The following is an 18553-nucleotide window of genomic DNA, read 5'->3' as shown; positions in this document are numbered from 1 at the left end:
GTCCATCTGCACACGATTACTAGTAGTAATACCATCAATGGCTTACCCCTGATGCCTTCTAGATGCAACAAATATCCGGCTCGACATTGAACTTGAATTAATCTCAAGAGATCCCCGACATGGGACTCAGTCGACGACTCCTCCACCACCACCCATCACCCACTCAAGTAGTCCCAAGGGGCTGGGCAGGCAAGGCGGGCTCCCGGACATGCGTTGACGCAATGGCTTGACTCCCAATGAGACTTGGCCCGAAGCTAGCACACTCCGTCTCTCATGGCTGTACGTCCATTGATGTCATGGAAGCAATGGGAAACAAGGTCAAAAACGACATTTGGACCGACATGGAGCCCAGAAGTAGCTACATTTCTGTTTTGCCCTGCAGCGCTGTGACCTGTCCTAGGTCGTCACTATGCGTCAATCACTGCAGTAAAGAGGAAACAGGTTCATGACACTTGGACGTGGCTACAGAGCTGTGGCCTCCCAAGATATCATGGAATCTGTCTTCCATGATTCATCCGTGTACGTAAATATGGGCGTGCATCTCAGCCATTTCGAGTCAGTCCATTCCCGTGAACCTGCACGGCCAACGAGTGATTATACCGCAGTGATGCCTGAAAATATGTCACGATGGACGTGCTGGAATCTTTATTTGCGATACGGCAGTGATAAGGTCCAATATGCGGAAGCTATTCAAACAACCCCCCCCCCCCCCCCCCCCCCTTTTTTTTTTAAAAAAAAAAAAAAAAAATTAGCAAAAGGACTACAGCAGCAATATAGAAAAAGACCTTGGCTAGGCAGTGTAGTTGACACCTAATTCGCCTGCAAACAGTCTGGGCAAGTCAGCTTTCTTGCCCATCACCGCTTGATGATTACTGATTACATCTGCGACGCCTCATGTCAGGCCAAGGACTAATAAACTTGCGTCTAGATGCTCCATACTCTAATGACAAATATTCAGGCGCATATTGCCACTAAACCTACGGATCATTGGAGCGTGCCAAGAACAGCTATGGCCAGATGGTGCGGTCAATGGCCGCTATTGGGAGACGTGGTGGTGGAAAATCATGTTCGTGCTGTCTTACAATACAATGCAGGCAGGCCTTTAGCCACTGGTGCCACTTGTGGTGACGATAGTGGTGGTGGAGACAACTCCCTCGTCGCCAAGAAAAGACACCGGGGGGACCCAGAAAATGACGTCAGACCATAGCTTTCCAAGCTGAAGCCTCCCGATAGCGTCAATTGAGACCATCTGCACGATCTCGCAGTAGGTACGTGCCTACCTACCCTAGCTACTAGTAGCTACTTCAGTGTCCAGATTGCGTACGAGTTTCAGAGCATCCCCCAAAAAATATGTTGACATGGAAATAGCAGAAGTGAAAAAGCCGATATCCATTTCGAGACGTCCGATCCTCGTCGAAAAGCTCCTAACAAGCTTTGTTTTCTCGAGTCAGACCAAGTCACCAGGGCGTGAGGATATGTAAGCATATGTCAAGTACTAGTACGTTTCACTCCTCTTGATGGGATAGATCATATTATGGAGTGCCTACATCGGCAGCTCAGCCACTATGGAGTACCGGCTGTTTCACACTCCAACTCCCCGTTTCTCATTTCTCAATCTCTGTACGGAGTAACTACATGGTATGGCATCCAAATGACGCGCCCGCACTTTTCTTCGCAAGGAATCATCGGTGCCTCACTAAAGCTTTTTAAAAAGTTGGCCTCCATGTTCCTAGTTGGCCAGCAGATGCTCATCATTTCTTGGGCTTTCTTTTAACTGAACAACTTGCAATCCGTTTGTACACAACCCCCCGAGTACTCAATTTAGACTAATCAAACTCGTGTGAATTCATCTGCTTGCCATCCGCCCACTGTAGGTTCCATCTGTATATGTACTCTACAGATTAGTTGGTGCGGGCACAAGAAGCCGATTGATTGCAACATTTTGATTTCTATTGCTGGATGAATGTTACTCGCGCACCCGTAACTCCGTGACGCCATAAACGCTAAGAAATCTTGATAACCAATACACTTGCCGCCTCGACGTATACCTATGTAGGCGTACCCAATATTCCCTCCTGTCAGCTTGCCACATGCACGAACAGTCAGATGTGCTCCGAGCCAAGCAGCGCCATGTCGTAAACACCAACTACTTCGATAAACACGGAATGATATCTCGAGTCCAAGCAATAATGCATTCTCGAAGAATTTTTCACATGCCCCGTTACCCTTGCGGTCCTCAGTCTGGGTTAGCTTCGCTAATGGGCCCTATGGGTGATTGCTCCGTCAAACTCTTCCTCCGACCCCAACGCCGGGGCGGTGGTGCTTTAGGAGGAATCTTCTTGCCTTCGCCGTTCACACTTCCACAAACTTTGGCTGCCTGAGTAAATGGGATGCCATGTCGATGTGTCGGGACGATGGGGAGTGGTTTCTTTGCCCTTACAGACAATTCTGCGGCATTGCCTTCCCTATCGGTCTTGCCGTGCGTATCTGATGCCGTCGATGCTTTTCGGCTTGGAGTTTGGACACCAGGCCGTTCCATTACTCCCGCCACATCACCCACACTGATGCTACTGGCGTATTGCGACGGTGACAGGCTGATTCCAAGGAATTTGCGGGCTACTTCAGCTTGGCCCGGACTTTCTTTCTCTTCTTCCTTCTCTTCGATCCATGGAACCTTTGCCACTCGAGCTACCAATCGTAGAGTCGTCTCATCTGCGGGTGCAAAATGCGCGTTCGGGGACCCACGAAGTATTCTCAGGACACGGAGGACCTCATCTCTTTTGTAGTGAGGTGGCTGATTGAGTTGTGTATGAGCCAACAGCGGGTACATGACGCGCAGGTATGTATGGCGCAAAGATATCTTCTCGTCCGGAAGGTCCATTAAATTCCGAATTATGACATCCAGCAAAACTCGCAAGTCATTGGTGTAGAAGTATTCGTATGTGGCTTTTGTTGTAAACAGCAGATACAATAACTTTAAAATCAGTAATTGAAGCGAAGTTTCTGTTTCCCGGTTCAAAAGTAGGATGACATTCTCGCCAAAGGTTCTGTACAGGGGTCCGTGAAGACTCAGACACTTGACAATGCGATTGGTTAATGGGGTCGATATCGTAATTGCAGGATCTGTTACAGAATCGGTCGAAGCCAGCATGTATTGTTCATTCAAAACAAGCTAGGCCAGGTCAGTCCAGACGACGCGTTGATACTTAATCAGTACAGTTTGCTTGCTCACCAGAACTCGAATGGTAGGGTAGTGGTAAGGATCCTGTACATCATCGGAGACACCTTCAATCAGTTGGAAAAGGTAATGGACGAAAGAATCATCAACCAGTGTCAAATCTTCGACCTTGAGCCGCTCCACTCGTGACATTTCGTACATTAGCTGGAGCAGGAGGCGGTGCAACCGAGGATCCGCGTCATCTTTCTGTGCAGTTATGAGTTCTAAAAGCCGGGGAAAGCATGATTCCTCAATCATCCGCGGGAACGTCGTCTCATTGCTGCAGCCGTCAAGAAACAGGAAGCTGGTGATGGCATGCAGTGGCGCGGCCTCGTCTTCCTGCAGTAGACTGTGAATAATCTGAGTCCGTACGTAGTTCTTATTATTTCTGAAGACATCGCTCTCTAGTAACGTATGAGCGCATGCTAAGAAATCGTCGTGCGAATCCGCGGTGCAATGTCGCAACCGGGCAGTGATTTCCAGCCACTCTCGAAGGGTGTCGTCGATGGACTCGCGGCTCGTGCAATCGGCGGCAAGGCATTCGCTCATCTCTGGACAACATATGTAAGCTGCAGCGAAATGGATAGGTTCTCGAATGTATACACGATGCGCCCCAGGTATGCCTTACCCTTCCAAAGTCGATGCTCATCTTCGGAGCCGACTGCAGTGACGACTTTGTCACTGTCCTCCATGACTGGATGTCGGGTGAAAGAGGGACACCGGCAGCATCGGGCCTCTCCTAGCCGGTACACGGCAGCAATGTCCTTTAATCAAACAAGTCGTCTCCCTGCCACCCTGTTATCTTCATCCAAGGGGGTTGGAGTCTCAAGGTTGTGGTGGAAAGGAGGGTGGTTTTGGCAGAGATGGCCACGCTTTTGGAGACCATTGGTGGTGGGGTAAGCCATCCATAGCTGGGCACAGCAAGCCACATTTGCGCAACACTTGACTTTATTTCTGCGTAGCCGTCACATGCACCCATTCCAGACATGTCAAACTACCTACATATGTAGGTACCCAAGTGTGGTGGGCAGGCGGACAGTGCGATACTTTATATTGCAGGTCATGAACGTGGCCTGTAACCCCTCCAGGTCAAGTATCCTACGAATAAACATGTTTGGTAGGCCTTGGTCTAGGATGATTCTTTGCATCACGACTGAGGGAACATGCCCAGCATTCCGACCTTTTCGGGAACGAAATTAGCAACCAACCATGACGCCAGCCCATCAACTTCTACATAGAGCAAGCAAGCCAACCTTCTACTTCGCAATACAAAATGCGAAACATATACTATGATTTCGCTGTGGCCTTTTGCTCGCCCTCCTCATAGATCTTGACCTTGTCCGCATATTCGCTGATGTTGCTAACAACATAATCAGTGATCGTATCACCTTTGCCCGCCGCGATCCTAAGTATCATTTCGTTTAGGTTTTGGCGGCCCAGAATGTCTACGTGATCAGCAGTTTTCGGGCCGCCTCTGGGATTGAATCGCTCCGGTTCGTGAGGCATTTCTACCACCGTGATCCTCGAATTGCCAGGGTTATACCTTTTCATATGCCACCCACGATTACACATGTATCCTGTGCTAAGAAGATTCACTGTGCCATCACCTTCGCCCATTACCACACCATGATCAACTTCACCTTCAGTGAGCGCCGTGTCAATTATAATTTTGAGCCTTGTGCTTGCTGGTTGGTCTGGGGCTCGATAGTAGTATGCGCGTTCGGTTGGCTTGCCTACGCCATAGAAGCAATATATCTTTAAATTGGGGGCGTTAGGCAGACGAGTCTCAAGTGGATTGATCCATTTATCCGGGTCCTTCTCATTAGCTTCCACTTCAGCTGCGGTGTGCGCAACGCCGTGAGAGTAGCTGTTTTTGACATGTTTCTGATACCAGTCCTCTGTAGTTTCGAAGAGATATTTCATAGAGCCCTCAACAGTCATGTTTTTGCCCGGAGCAGTCCAATTGGCTCCGACCTTGAAATTGAGAACAGAACCATACGAAAAATTCTGGTTCGGTCGGTCGTCTGGTGCCCAGTCCAAATCACCCCAAACCGCGTTGCCGCCGAGCGGGAGCATGGAAGAGATACCGGGCATGGCGCGAAAAATCTCCGCCCGCTCTTCTTTACTCAAAAACTTTTCCAGGCCATATATGGCAAAGGCGTTCAATTGTGCGGTGTCCCTCATTTCACCAGATAATACCGCGGTAAGGTCTTTCACTGCACCAAGCATGCATCCGCTAATATTGATCCAAGACCCGATATGACGATCCACCCAGTCTTCTCCTCCACGACCACCTTTCTCAGACTGAACCCAGTGAAAGAAGTAGTAAACGACCTGGCTGCCCATACTGTGAGAGGCTAGGACCACCTTCTCCCCGTCATATTCCACAGCAGACTCAATGTGTGACTTCAGACGGGAAAAGTACCGGTCTCTTACCTCAAGATTCTGGTAGGACAATCGCCAATCATAGGCAGCTGTGAAAGAGTTTGTCGGGTCATAACCAAGGGTGGCCAAATTTTCGAAGATTTTGTTCCAGATCCAGTATCCCGTAATGAAGAAGTCTGTGGCATCGAAGCCCTGCGCGGCGCGTAATTTCACGCCCGGCGGATCGAGCCCAGTTTTCTTATCGAGCATGATATGCTTCTTCCACAACTCCTTGTCGAGCACGAGGGCTCTCATCATTGTCCAACTGCCCCACAAGCGCTTCCTGAAGTATTGACGTGATGTGTTGGCAGTCCCCCAGGATTCCAAGCCGGTTGAAATGACTCCTGGAACCATGATCATAGGGTGGTGAGCGTGTAGGCCTTCGGATCGTGCCTTGAGGCCGACCGAAAAAGAGTCGTACGCATCCGTGACTTCTCGCTCTCCTTGCACCAGGTCGCGCATATCCTTAATTAGGCCAGCCGGAAGGACATCGAAGAAGCTGTCCATGCTCAGCTCGCCGAGTTCAGGGAAGTCTATAAGATCATTGGTTTTGGCAAAAAAGCCTGCAGCTAGCAAGCCGCATATTCCGCCCAGTAAGAATATAAAGGTACTCCGCCTCTTTCGGGTCGCCCTAGGTGCCTTTTCCACCACATGGATATGCGCCGTCGGCTCGATGGCTGGACTATCTTCGCGGGTCGGCGAACCGTCATCGACTGGTTGTGTCTCGCGTGGTGCGCGGCGACGCAGCGTGGTGGCCATGTGGCACAATACGGCAAGATCCGTTCTCCGTGTGGTGTCCGGTGTCTTTTTTTTTTCCTTGGCCGTTGAATCTAAGATCCCAGACTCCTGTCTGATGCTGGCAGCGCCAAGTTGATTCGGCGGTGAAAGCAAAAGAACAGTAAGGCTTAGTCGCGAGCAGACTAGCCAGGGAGTAGTGAGGGAATTGCGCTGATGACACTTCTGTGTTGCACCGGCAGCGGTTAAAGTTTTGTCGGCAATTGGGTAATCTTCATGTCTTGAGGTATGCTGCTCAAGTGGTGTTGAGCAGAAGAGTAAACAGAGGCGAGAGCGAACTGTACGGGAAGGATCGAGTCGGCACTGACTATTATGCGTAGTATTTTGTCTCAGGTTAGCCTGGCAGACAAATTAGAGGAGGACAAGGGCCGTGTCAGGGACCCCGGACGACCAGAATTCGGGGTAAGCCGTTGACATAGGTAAGACCACGCCCAGAAAATCAAATCAGATAAAAATAAAAGGGCAGATGTAAAAAGAGGGAGAATACTGCATTAGTAACCAGGGCATGTAGCTATTTATGCCCTCCCCATTCTTTACTGGGAACTTTCTTATTTTCCGCAAACAAAAAGGCACGTGCAGTCACTGTCCTTCTGTTGGCACAAAGCACCAGACTCTGTACCGCACGTTGCCAGCTCAGGCCGTCGCGTCAATACATCAATGTCAACTGGTCAAGTACCAGGCTGCTAGCACCCCGCTGACTAGGGGATTCACATGTGATTGTCAACATTGAAAAGCCCCGCCATGCCACGGCGGTGCCACCAGACTACGGAGTACCAGTCGACCTTTTGGACACGCCGCTCAAGAGCCGCACCGGCCCGCTCGATCCATGCAATCCATCTATGCTCAAGAGCTGACATGGACTGTTGCCTAACCCGTCACTAACTGGAGTCTGTCTTCGTCACGCCGTCCAGACACTTGACCTCCGTGTCAGCCTTACCGGACCGGGCCTTGGAAGCTGTTGGAGGCCCAACGCCCAATGTAAGAGCCCATCCTGACTGGCTTTTGGGTTGTTGGTAACCAGTGTGATCCAGTTGGAACTTGGAGGCACAGTCGGAGGCAATATCGGAGACTGCTTGCAACTCGTCCTGACAGCCAGCCCAATAGTCTGCCCTAAATAGCGTTAACCGGCCGGGCATACTCTCGTCACTTGCCGCGGAACGCTATACATATACATCTGGAGGCAACCAGGCCTGTTTTAGCCCGTACTTCAAGACTTGGCGGCAGAAGTTCGTTCCATCATGGCGCTCCCACGAAAAGAGGAATCGTCCTCGCACTTGCGCTTCATCCAGTATCAGCACAGTCTTGAGTCTGAATATTTGCCAGCCATACGGTCACTCATCTCTAAAGACCTGAGCGAGCCTTACAGCATCTATGTCTACAGATACTTTCTTTGTCAATGGGCCCATCTCTGCTTCATGGTCAGTAGTATGGAGCCTTGGCACCCAAGTTCAGCATGTCCGTTGTCTGGCAACACGCTCAGTCCGCTAATTTCGGTTGACTTCAGGCCATAAATCCATCCGACTCATCCCTTGTCGGTGTCATCATTTGTAAACTAGAAGTTCACTCGTCTCACTCTCCACCGACTCGGCGCGGGTATATTGCTATGCTGGCAGTCGAGTCGTCCTTTCGCGGCCATGGCATCGCAACAGCCCTCGTGCAACAAGCCATCGACGCCATGACCAAACGCAATGCCGATGAGATTGTACTGGAGACTGAAGAATCAAATACGCCGGCCATGAGACTCTACGAACGGCTGGGGTTCTTGCGGTCCAAAAAGTTGCATCGTTACTACCTGAATGGCAATAGCGCCTATCGACTCGTTCTCCCGCTAAGGAGCGTTGACTTCGACATCGCCCAGGACTATCTCACTGGGGAAGTGTCTTGATACATACCTCTGGGGATTCGAATGGCATTTGGGGTTCTCGAACATACATGAAAGAAGCCGGCGCATGACTACATCATTATACTTGTTGACTTGGTAGAAGCAAAGGCGACATTAGCATCAAATGGAGTATATGGCGTTTATGGCGTTGACTCAGCATACAATGGAAACAAAATTATCATTCTTACAGTCCAGCTGAACAAACTGTCCGTCATATTCAAAAGTCTAGATGTCGTGAAACCTAGCAAACCTAGTTCTACCCTCATCTTTTACCCACCGCTTGTGGGTGCTGTAAACTTATATTATTCCCCAGGCACTTGAGATTTTTGGTTGAGCCAGGCAAACCGAAAATCCATTTACTGAAACGATTTTGAGCTGTATATCGAAGCAGCGAGGCCCCAGGGGTTTCCATGTGAAAGACCAATGTAGGTAAAGATATCTGACTCGTCGTTAGAATGATGCGGTGGTGGCTCTGTCCTGCAGTTACCCCGCCATGTTGACTCACCGGGCTTGTAGTACATGGTTGGTAGTCCTGGCCCAACAAGCTTGAGCTTCTTCAGCTGTTGCAAGACACGGCCGACGTCGGATTTGTCTTGGAAATCGGCCGTATATATGCAGATAACCCTGTCTTTGCGAACATCATCGAATTGTGACCTAGGGTTTACCTTGGCCGCTATACCGAGCTCATTTCGTGCTGTAGCTTTGGCAACCAAGCCCCAAATTTCGTTGACCTCGGAAGGCGAGCAAAAGAGCATCCACTGGAGGAATTAACCGAGTACGATAGTGTTAGCACAGGGTAGAGAAGCTTGGATGAGTCACCTTCTCTCTGTGACAATGGCGTACATACCTTGCCGCTTCGAACCTTGCCGGCTTGGGCTAGACGGAGAATATCGACCACGGCCTGATTCTGTTCTTGCAACAACTCTTGCTTCAAAAATGTGGCTGATCTGCCCGACTGCTCCAACTTTTGCCTGAAATTTGCCAGAAGCTCCAATCTCTCCATTCCACCCTCAACCACGAGGCCGACGTGGCTGTCCTTCTCCGTCGGAGCTTCGCATTCGTTCCCCTTCATGTTGACGCCGTCTTCTTCCTGCTTCCCCGTCCGCGAAACGTATGGATTGCATATGAAAATCCAGGGCAAATCCTCACTCCCGTCAGTAGTTTCAGGAGGCAGCCTCGACAAGAAATCATCCAGTGTTTCAGAGAGCTGCCACGCGTAGCTAATTCCAGCGTAAGGGTTGTGTAGCTTTGTAGATTTGGCCGCGACCGCTGGGCTTCTGCAAGGAGAACCGCATCCCCAGACGCTGTGTTGCTCGGCCCAGGCGTGGGCGTCGAATCTGTCAACGCGGGCTTGCAGCTGCCGCCTCTCCTCTGGGCTCCCTAGAAGTCCATTTATTAACTAGTCACCAATGCGGCATTATTTCGGGAAGCTTATACCATAGAATTCTGAGTCGTCAGAATCCATTCCCGCGAGGTGCCGGTTATGTGGCAGTAGGGGATGTTCACAGACAAACGGATTTGTACAAGTGCTGTAGTGGTTTGAGGCTTCACGCCAGCCCTTACCTATCAACGAACGTTGCCAAGCTGAGGGGAATTTCTCAAATGAAAGAGAAAGAAAAAAAATCCACATACACCAGCAGTTGTGTATCAACGGCTCGCTGTATACTTCGTAACCTCACTTTAAAAGGGGACTGGGCGTTTGGACGGGGCTCGGCACATGTGGTTACACTTCGAATTGGTCGCGACATCTGGAGAGTCTAAACTTAACAACTACGTTGGTACTCTGTAGTTTTGGAGACCAGCGGCTGATTTTGGTCATTTTGCAAGGCGGCAGGGGGCCTTTCTCTTGGCTAATGCATGTGCGGTCCGATCCATGGTGTGAGCAACGAGAGGAGCCACAAACGATGAGGTTCAGATGGGTCTGCCCCACCAGCCGCGCCCGTTGAACTGCCGAGATGATTTTGACTTGCTCAACCATCAAAGGGTCTGTCAACCTATCAGGCATTGAATTTGACTGTGAAGGGCACAACACTTGTTTGAACGGCTACTTCCAAAAGCTGCCAGCCATGGACAACTTAAGGGTGATATCATCTACGAAGAGTGTGCTGCTTGGATTACCGCCGAGCTGTTTGCAATTTTGCCCAGTCGACCGGTCTTGTTTCGTGGTTGGGACCTATAATTTACAGAACCAGGATCCAACAGAGCAGCAACAAGATCTGCCGGAGGAAAGCACATCCGAGAGACCCCAGAGTCGAAATGGTAGCTTAGTGCTTTTCAACTTGGCCGGGAGCGACTTGTAAGTCTTCAATGCCGGCCTTTGCCTAGTAGTACATACTCTATCTACTCTTTACCGACATGAGACCCTAACCACGCAACCAGGGTCAAGCTTCAAACGGAGCCACAACCTTCCGCAATCTTAGATCTTCGCTTCCACCCAACCCGTAGAGCGCCCCAGAGCGTCTTTGCCGTTGTGTCGAGCACGGGCACGCTGGCTATTTATCGCCTCAAAACAAGTGATGGCCCAGCGCTGGAGCATGTGGCAACGAGTCGATGTGCCGATCTGGGAGAGGATATTTTGTTTTTGCAGTGCAACTGGCATCCTTCCGTTGAAAACATGATTGCGGTGACTACTTCGACCGGTCTTGCGCGGTTGCTGCACCTTGACAACTCCTGGTCCATCCAGGGCTGGACAGACTTGGACATTCAAAACACCTTGGAAGCCTGGTCAGTTTGCCTCTCCAATCCAGACAATAGTAGAGGTGAAATGGGCCAGCCGACAACTGTCTATTGTGGGGGCGACGACTCAATACTGAGATACACATCGTGGTCTCTGGTCCCCCGCGACAAGGATGCAAAAATGGAGACTATTTCCGCCTCGATAGGCATAAAGGGGGCACACAATGCCGGCGTGACTGCGATTCTACCCCTCTCAACCTGGACATCAGCTGGCTGGAGGGTTGTTGTTACGGGGAGCTATGATGATATGCTTCGAGTCTTTGCTATAAATGATCCGCATGAAAGCCATGGGGCTAAGATGGTGCAGTTGTTGACAGATATTGACCTCGGCGGTGGTGTATGGCGGTTGGATTTGATCGACTTGAAGTCAGACGTTGATTCTTGTGGAAAGGGCTCTGTCCACATCCTCCTTCTGGCGTCCTGCATGCATGCCGGGGCTAGAATAGTGGAAATCGTGACTGATGATGGCGATTGCTGGCGGAGCGCAGTACTTGCAAAGTTTGTAGAGCACCAGAGCATGAACTACGCATCCGACTGTGTATATAACCCTGACGAGCGTAGCTTGACATGCCTCTCGACAAGTTTCTATGATAGGCTACTGTGTCTATGGACGTGCAACCTATAACGAGGCTGCTGCAGTGCCATGAAAGTATTGCAAGGCGCAAAGTTTGCTATTCGTGGAATGTCGAGGTGTCATGGACCGGCCAGGCCCAAATGGATGTAGTTCAAGACGGTAATTTATTTGATTGAACAATTTCTCCCCGCATTTCTGGTTTGTCAAGGTACCTACCTACCCAGGTAAGTATCTAGACGACCAGTACCACCTTTGTATGGGCTAAAATCTCGTTGATCTGGAAGACACCAATTTTTCCGGCGGAATTTGCTGTCCAACCCATGCGCACCATGTTCACGCTTGGGCAACTGAGCTTCCAGATCGATGTTCAAGGAGACATCTAGAGTGTGGGCACCTGGGGCTGGTCTGGTCAATGCATGTTCAATGTCAACTTAGTTCAATGCCAAGTTCAAGTTCAGCTATTAACTAGTGTTCGGTCTGGTACCAGCTGCTGTCTGGTCCCCACTCAACATCAAGGCGCCCTGCACTTGGGCCCTCTCAGCCTGTCACTCACCGCGTAACTGCCAGACTGCTGAACACCGCTCGCCGACACCGACACCAACAAATATTGAATCATCTAGTTCAGTTTCGCCGCCTGCGTTCATGCTTTCCGGCCACCCGCGTCAATCTTAACCCATTTAAAGGACCACTGTGCTTGCAAACGTCGCTCTTCTCATCTTTCCTGCGTTCTGTTTGACGTTTCCCCTCCGTCGTCACGCGCAGCCGGTATCGCCTTTGCCCTGCTTACCCGAACGTGCTTTTGCATCCTCCCGCCGATTTCGATATCGTGCACAAAAAATTTCACACCACGGACGCCAGGCGCCACGAACGACAGAGAAAAGACAGTATAATTTCGCTTTTGCGTTGCCGATTTCGCGATACGACGACTACGGACACAATTCTTGTCGAACTTTGCGCTCCTCTCCCGTTTTAGACTCGACCAAGACTTGAAGAACGCCTCGTGAGTATAAGCAAGGCTGCCTCGAGGTCGAATCCCGTCGACGTCTTAGCGCTCGCCATTGCCTGCAAAAATTATGTCTGCTAGCAGCGGCAACCCGAGCAATGGCGAGGACACTGAGATATTGAGACGAATTCATCAAGCTCTGGATGTCGTGCACAGCGCTTCTTCAGGCAATGAAGCCCGCCGGCAAGCTCAGTCGTTTCTCGAAGAAGTCAAAGACATACCTGAAGCACCCTTTCAAGGATATCAATTAGCTGCTGATAAGACTCAGCCACCAGTCGTTCGACACTACGCCCTCTCGCTTCTCGAACATGCCATACGTTACCGATGGTCTACCTACAAACAGGAGCAAGCTACAGCTTTGCGACATTGGATACTGGAGTTGAGCCAGTCCGTCTCCAAAGAAGATGCGTCTTACCTCAGGAAAAAGACGGCACAGTTGTGGGTTGAAATCGCAAAGCGGTGCTGGGGGAGCGAATGGATGGACATGGATTCTTTACTTGTCCAACTCTGGCAGATCCAGGACTCGGCCGTTCATAAGGAACTAGTACTGTTTATTCTTGAGACCTTGTCCGATGAAGTCTTCACTGGGGATGACTCAGTCGTGACTATGAGGGAAGGTGTTCTTAGTAAGGCATGCGTCGAGATATTCACACCAACGTCAGTGCTGGTTGAGGCTTTTCCGAGTCGTCAGCCCGGCCCGGATGTGCGCCATGGACCCGAAGGATGGCTTGAGCGTATTTCTCAATTCCTCAACTATTGCGTCAGTTCCGAAGCCAAGGATACCGCTGATGCCAAAAGCTGTGCAGTCAAGGCCCTCTCCGTCTTTGTGTCCCTTATGCCATGGGCTATCCCCAAGGCCATAGCAGCTGCACAATGTGTGAACGTCATGACTGCTGGTTTGGCATCCTCACACACTGATGTTCAAAAGGTAGAACCCAACTTCTCCCATGTTTACTAGCTATTGTCACTAAACTCTTCGTTCAGGCCTCTTTAGAAGCGCTTAATGCTCTATACTATCGGTCCAACTTCTCCGATAATGAATTCCGCGACCTTGTAGCACCAATGTACAGTCCCAGCTCAGTTGATCTTTGCAAGGGTTTGTATAGCTGGGCCACTGTGGACCCCGAGGATATTGATGAAGATAAATATCAGATTCTTAAGAAGCTGTCAGAGGTATGAATTAGATTGCGAGAAAATACCTCGATGATGCGTTTTTTCCTCTCTCACTAACACGCCTTCAAAGATGCTGTCCTATCTTGGGGACTACTTTGAACGCAAGTTTGCACAGGTACCTCCAGAAGCCGCCAGCTCTGGATTTTTTGGACTCTTGATTCAAGTAACGCAGAGTCCGAGTTTGATGGTCTCGATACCAATACTGGTAACATGGACCAGAATCCTTGGTCATAGAAATCTTGGCCCCAGCAACCTAGTGTCTGAAAACGTCGGTCCCCTACTGGACGTTTGCACTTCCAGATTGGTGCGCTATGAAAATCTCCCAGAAAACTCTACCGATCCTACATACCTTTTCCTACTAGATGACACGGATACTATCCCTGAGCGACACGCGTTCTTGGGAAACTATCGTCGGTATAGCTCCCAGATTATCGAGCAAATTGTTCAATTGAAACTTGTCGACGCAGTGTCCTACATATTAGGCCGTACCGAGCATATTCTGCAGAACCTCTACGATGGACAGCCTCCGTTTAGCAGTAAGGGCCAATTGTCGAAACCACTGAAGTGGTCTTGGAAGTTACATTACTAACTGTTTCAGAACAAACATATACCAAGCATTCAACGCCCGCCTTGCAAGTCGATTCTCTTTTTACTGTCATTGAGGCTACGTTGAAAGGTTATGTGAAATGGAGGAGATACCATGGGCGAGACCACGTAGGTTTTTTACGACACGGAATAATCATCCCCACCGCGACCAAAAAAAAATAAAAAAAATTGATTGGGCTAATACATGCATTCTCAGGAGCAGCAAGTGGCTGAAATGGAGTCTAACCTAGAAATGTGGTGTAATAAGTTGCTTGAAATGAGCTTTGAGGTGAGATCACTCGAGAACGCCAAATGAACACATCCGAACTTTGCCGAGATGCTAACTGTCTCATTTAAAAAGGACCCAATAATTCGCAAGCGGGCGTTGCAACTTCTTGTTTTCTTCTCAACTACTGCGCTCAACAAAAACGCCGGATTCATGTTGAAGGTTCTCGAGCATATTCTCCTTACATGGCCCGCACTCGAACCTGAATATCGTGCATATAATGATGCCATCAAGGACCTGCAAAGTGAGAGTATGATTGAGCTGCAGCGTCTTGCGGCTGAGATGCCTGATCATCTTTTGGTAAGACAAGTTCATGTTGCAATTGTAGCTAAATCTCGTGGCTAATTGGCGGGAAAGGGTGTTTATGACCAGATTGAGAGCCGAGTGAATGTGATGATGACTTCAGGGGCACTGGATGAAAAGCGATCCCTTGCGTACAGAAGTTTTCTCTTCCTCATCATGTAAGGATTCAAATTTAGCATAAGTTGGTTCGGTATGTATTAGCTGACAGTCCATTTTAGCCATCGAGCTAGTGGAATCGACACACAGATGAAAATTCAAAAGCTGGCTGAATTCGTTGATCCTGTCAAAGCTCAGTGGCAGAGTGAACCGATTCGAACATCGCTGAAATCTTATGCAGACTTCTGCCACTACCTCGGCCTTGACAAGGCCCAGAAATATCTGGCGAGCAGGCGCGCACATGAACTTGAGGATTGGGGTTCTTGCGAACTGGATTCAGAGGGTTTATTGCTACAAAATGAACTTGAAGAGCGGTTAAAGGTACGGCTCATGTCGGGTAAAGTACGCTCGTATGTCCATGCTAACTTTGACGTTCAAGACTCTTCCTCTACGGCCTACCAAATCATTCCTTGCCTTTTCCGTAGAACGCTTGGATAAGTCCTCTCCAGCTTTTCAGGCGTCGTACGCTCTTTGGCAACAGGGTTTCTCCAACATTCTTGCTGATTTACTTGAATATTTGAAGTGTGTCCATGTCAATCATTTTAAATTGTCTGGGCGGCTATCGGATATACTGACAAATGTATAGATTTGCACATGCCACGCACAATCCTGATAGTTGGGTAGAGTTGCCTACAGAAATGCGAGGCATGGTAGAGCGCGTTCTCGGCGACAGATTTTGGCAAGCCGGAATATCTGAAGGCAGCAAAGATGACTTTTACGCGAGGGTTATGGACAAGAAAAATACAATCGAAGGCCTTGCCTCGACTATCCGGGGCTCGGTACGTTTTGTCAGGGAAACGGCGTACGCTATAATCTATTGTATGAGCAGACTCGACCCGCAGTTTTACGGCTTCAGCGGCCTCTCTGGCCCTCTATCAGAAGCCTTGTTTTCAGATTCCATATGGCTATCTACACACCAACAGAGCAACTTGCTGAACTTGGTGCGGTACCTAGTTGACGACTGCCCGGTGGACTACCGGGAACAATTTCTTCCCCAGCTCTTAGCAGCTTGCTTCAGACAGATGGATGCCAAAGTTAACGGCGAGTGGGAGAGAATGGAAAAGCAGCAAACATGCGTGGTAGACGGCGAGGCAGGACTTAAGGAAGAAATGAAGGCCGAGAGCATTCTCCGGCAGGTTACGTATACAGCCGTCATGATGGTGGCGGATTTCCTGGATCCCACAAAATCAAGTATGTGGGAGATGATTGATACTATGTACATTTGCCGTGGAAAACGGTCGCTAACATGAAGTGTTAGATTCACACACTCTGAAGTCCCGAAGCCGAAAGGAAGGATCCGAAGATGAGCCATCAACGCCTTATCCGTCACTCCGGAAATTTTGTCTCATGCGACGGGAAATTGTTGAGCCGCTGCTGGTATTCTGCACTCACGGCATCCGGATGAGGGACACACGATGCTGTGGAATGGTTCTTCGCCTGTTCATCTCTCTGGTTCCCGAGTTCCAGTTAGTTCAGGGCCAAGGACAATACGGGTCGACCGGGAATGTTCACGATGGCAAGGCGAGCTCCCATACGGACACCACGCCGGTGCCCGCCGAAATCGCCTCGGTGATCAGGGAATATATCGCGCAAGACGTGCTGAAGGCTTGTTTGACATCGTTCCACGAACCTTACTTTGTGGAGGTGCAGAAAGAGCTCGCCTCCCTAATTGCAACTATTGTGGTCTACTACAGCCCCATTACATCAACACCGAAGGACATTCTTTTATCTCTACCAAATGTGAACCCGGCTGAGCTTGATCGACTTGCACCGTACATGGCCAAGCCGGGGTCTCATCCTCGCCAACAACGCGCGATTGTTCTGGAGCTTTTGAAGGACCTTAAGGGAGTGAGTGTATCTGAAATGGGGAAACTCGCCAAAACCGCTGGCTTTGGTGGTTCGTCACGCGCCAAAAGAAGCAACGGGAGCAAGATGGCACAGGGATTCATGAATACTTCAAATGAAGCTGATGGCGGTGTAACACGAGCAAATGGCGTGATGGGTGCTCGACGAACAACACCGGATGCCCTGGAAGGCGTGTCCAACTTGTTTGAAGGCTAGAGATGAGGATCACGATCACAATTGACCTGGTTCTAGGCGAATTTGCACTCCACAACAACCCACAACAGATGACCAGAAAAAGAGTGTGCCAACGGACGGCAGCTGTTAAGCTGCTCTCATGTGCACTAGCAGACCCTTTGGGGTCCATACAGGCCGTTCCTTGGCAGTAGGGTCCGTGTCTGATGCCATCCATGCAGCAAAAGAGGACAACTGCAGGGGATGTCGTATATCACTGACTTTTGTCGTGGGCCTCTGTCTCTCTCTCCTTTCTCTTTCTCTCTCCCAGGGCGCGCGCGTGTGTGTGTCTGCCTATCTTTGCGCATAGCAAGTAAGTCATAAGCGCCAAGTGCAATAGGCATAGGGCAGCGCAGCGTAGGACGTGGTCAGCTGGTCTCAATAGAGTTTCGGAGCAAGTAGCGTTGACGGAGGAGATGACGACGGCTTCTTACATGCAGCTAGCTACAATAGACCTAGTTTCACGACTAAATTTACGAGGTGGTGCATCTCTGTCTCTATGCCTGTCTATGTAGGGTACATTTGTAAAGCCTAATGACACGTTCAACTTGATACTCGAAAAGAAGAAAGAAAGCCAAAAAAAAAAAAAAAGAGGCCATGACTGCGATGCTAAAGGTTGTTTGACGGTCATAGTGGGACGTAGGGACGTTGGGATGTCAGCAATGGCATCATATTTCTCAAGCCGGGGACGTGGCAGGCAGCATCATTGATGTACAGGCTGGGGGTGGCGGCCGGCGGTGGCGCACGGGGGGGCGGAACATCAATTGAGCAACGAGGTCCGGTCCTGCATGGTTGGGGTTGGGAGCCTCGTTTGGAGCAAATGCAGGTCCGCAAGGCTACGGCCTATTTCCCCATGAGCGGATCAAGTGCAGGCGCGATGCTGCCCACGAAAACAAATGGCTCGTCATGCACGTCGGGGCCGGATCGGACTGCCAAGAAGGAAGAAGGGTGGGGGGGGGGAGGGTCCCGGAGCTAACATTGAAAGGATTGGCAACAGGGTGGAGGGCAATGGAGCCAGAGCCTCGGCAGCAAGTCTGTAAAAGATTGCATTTGTCGACGTTGGCAAGCTCGTGCTCATGGTGAACTCGGGATTGTGAATGGATGGATGTCTGGATGCTCTACGACACGGTGACATGACAGCCGTCTATTCAGGGCATTGCGTGGTGGCTGAGTAGCCGGCCTGTCGGACGGACCTGTTAGTTACGTAGTAGCGAGTTATTTCAAAATAAACCTTGTTTGAGAAGTTTCCACGCATGAATTGCTTGCTACACGGGCACTGGGCTGCTTGGCCGTAGATCATTATAATCTGCAAGGAGGCGAAGCTTTCTTCTCATCCTTTTGGT

General features: G+C 50.0%; 6 protein-coding genes across 7 annotated transcripts; 3 read left to right on the top strand and 3 right to left on the bottom strand.

The window, feature by feature from the left end:
- Window positions 1-1550: 1550 nt before the first annotated feature.
- LDB17 (pre-rRNA processing) lies at window positions 1551-4053 on the bottom strand. Of its 2 annotated transcripts, XM_007812864.2 has the most exons (3): window positions 3846-4053; window positions 3233-3768; window positions 1551-3172 (listed from the first exon to the last, which is right to left on the bottom strand). In XM_007812864.2, the coding sequence occupies exons 1-3, from the start codon at window positions 3907-3909 to the stop codon at window positions 2237-2239; spliced, it is 1536 nt and encodes a 511-aa protein (XP_007811055.1). In that variant the 5' UTR covers window positions 3910-4053; the 3' UTR covers window positions 1551-2236. The 2 variants fall into 2 exon arrangements, with proteins under 2 accessions (XP_007811055.1, XP_065973561.1); XM_066121206.1 differs by having other exon boundaries at window positions 3233-4053.
- A 170-nt stretch (window positions 4054-4223) lies between these two features.
- Window positions 4224-6897, bottom strand: LRO1 (phospholipid:diacylglycerol acyltransferase). Its single transcript, XM_007812865.2, has one exon. It carries the CDS (start codon window positions 6398-6400, stop codon window positions 4505-4507), a length of 1896 nt encoding a protein of 631 aa, XP_007811056.2. The 5' UTR covers window positions 6401-6897; the 3' UTR covers window positions 4224-4504.
- Window positions 6898-7273: 376 nt separating this feature from the next.
- naa30_2 (n-terminal acetyltransferase c complex catalytic subunit mak3) lies at window positions 7274-8539 on the top strand. Its single transcript, XM_007812866.2, has 2 exons — window positions 7274-7854; window positions 7941-8539. Exons 1-2 carry the CDS (start codon window positions 7675-7677, stop codon window positions 8319-8321), a joined length of 561 nt encoding a protein of 186 aa, XP_007811057.1. The 5' UTR covers window positions 7274-7674; the 3' UTR covers window positions 8322-8539.
- On the bottom strand, window positions 7279-10112 carry J3458_018720 (uncharacterized protein). Its single transcript, XM_007812867.2, has 3 exons — window positions 9756-10112; window positions 9166-9698; window positions 7279-9076 (listed from the first exon to the last, which is right to left on the bottom strand). Exons 1-3 carry the CDS (start codon window positions 9946-9948, stop codon window positions 8675-8677), a joined length of 1128 nt encoding a protein of 375 aa, XP_007811058.2. The 5' UTR covers window positions 9949-10112; the 3' UTR covers window positions 7279-8674.
- A 184-nt stretch (window positions 10113-10296) lies between these two features.
- On the top strand, window positions 10297-11842 carry J3458_018719 (uncharacterized protein). Its single transcript, XM_066121205.1, has 2 exons — window positions 10297-10614; window positions 10698-11842. The coding sequence occupies exons 1-2, from the start codon at window positions 10385-10387 to the stop codon at window positions 11677-11679; spliced, it is 1212 nt and encodes a 403-aa protein (XP_065973560.1). The 5' UTR covers window positions 10297-10384; the 3' UTR covers window positions 11680-11842.
- A 378-nt stretch (window positions 11843-12220) lies between these two features.
- On the top strand, window positions 12221-17697 carry MSN5_4 (karyopherin). Its single transcript, XM_066121204.1, has 11 exons — window positions 12221-13559; window positions 13616-13804; window positions 13875-14340; window positions 14403-14518; window positions 14607-14678; window positions 14751-14975; window positions 15033-15136; window positions 15197-15455; window positions 15514-15656; window positions 15721-16325; window positions 16393-17697. Exons 1-11 carry the CDS (start codon window positions 12702-12704, stop codon window positions 17193-17195), a joined length of 3840 nt encoding a protein of 1279 aa, XP_065973559.1. The 5' UTR covers window positions 12221-12701; the 3' UTR covers window positions 17196-17697.
- The last annotated feature ends 856 nt before the right edge of the window (window positions 17698-18553 follow it).

The sequence above is a fragment of the Metarhizium acridum genome (genome assembly GCF_019434415.1).
Source record: "Metarhizium acridum strain ARSEF 324 chromosome Unknown scaffold_555, whole genome shotgun sequence".
In the NCBI taxonomy this organism is placed as follows: domain Eukaryota; kingdom Fungi; phylum Ascomycota; class Sordariomycetes; order Hypocreales; family Clavicipitaceae; genus Metarhizium; species Metarhizium acridum.
This window is presented reverse-complemented; position numbering and strand designations above follow the sequence as displayed.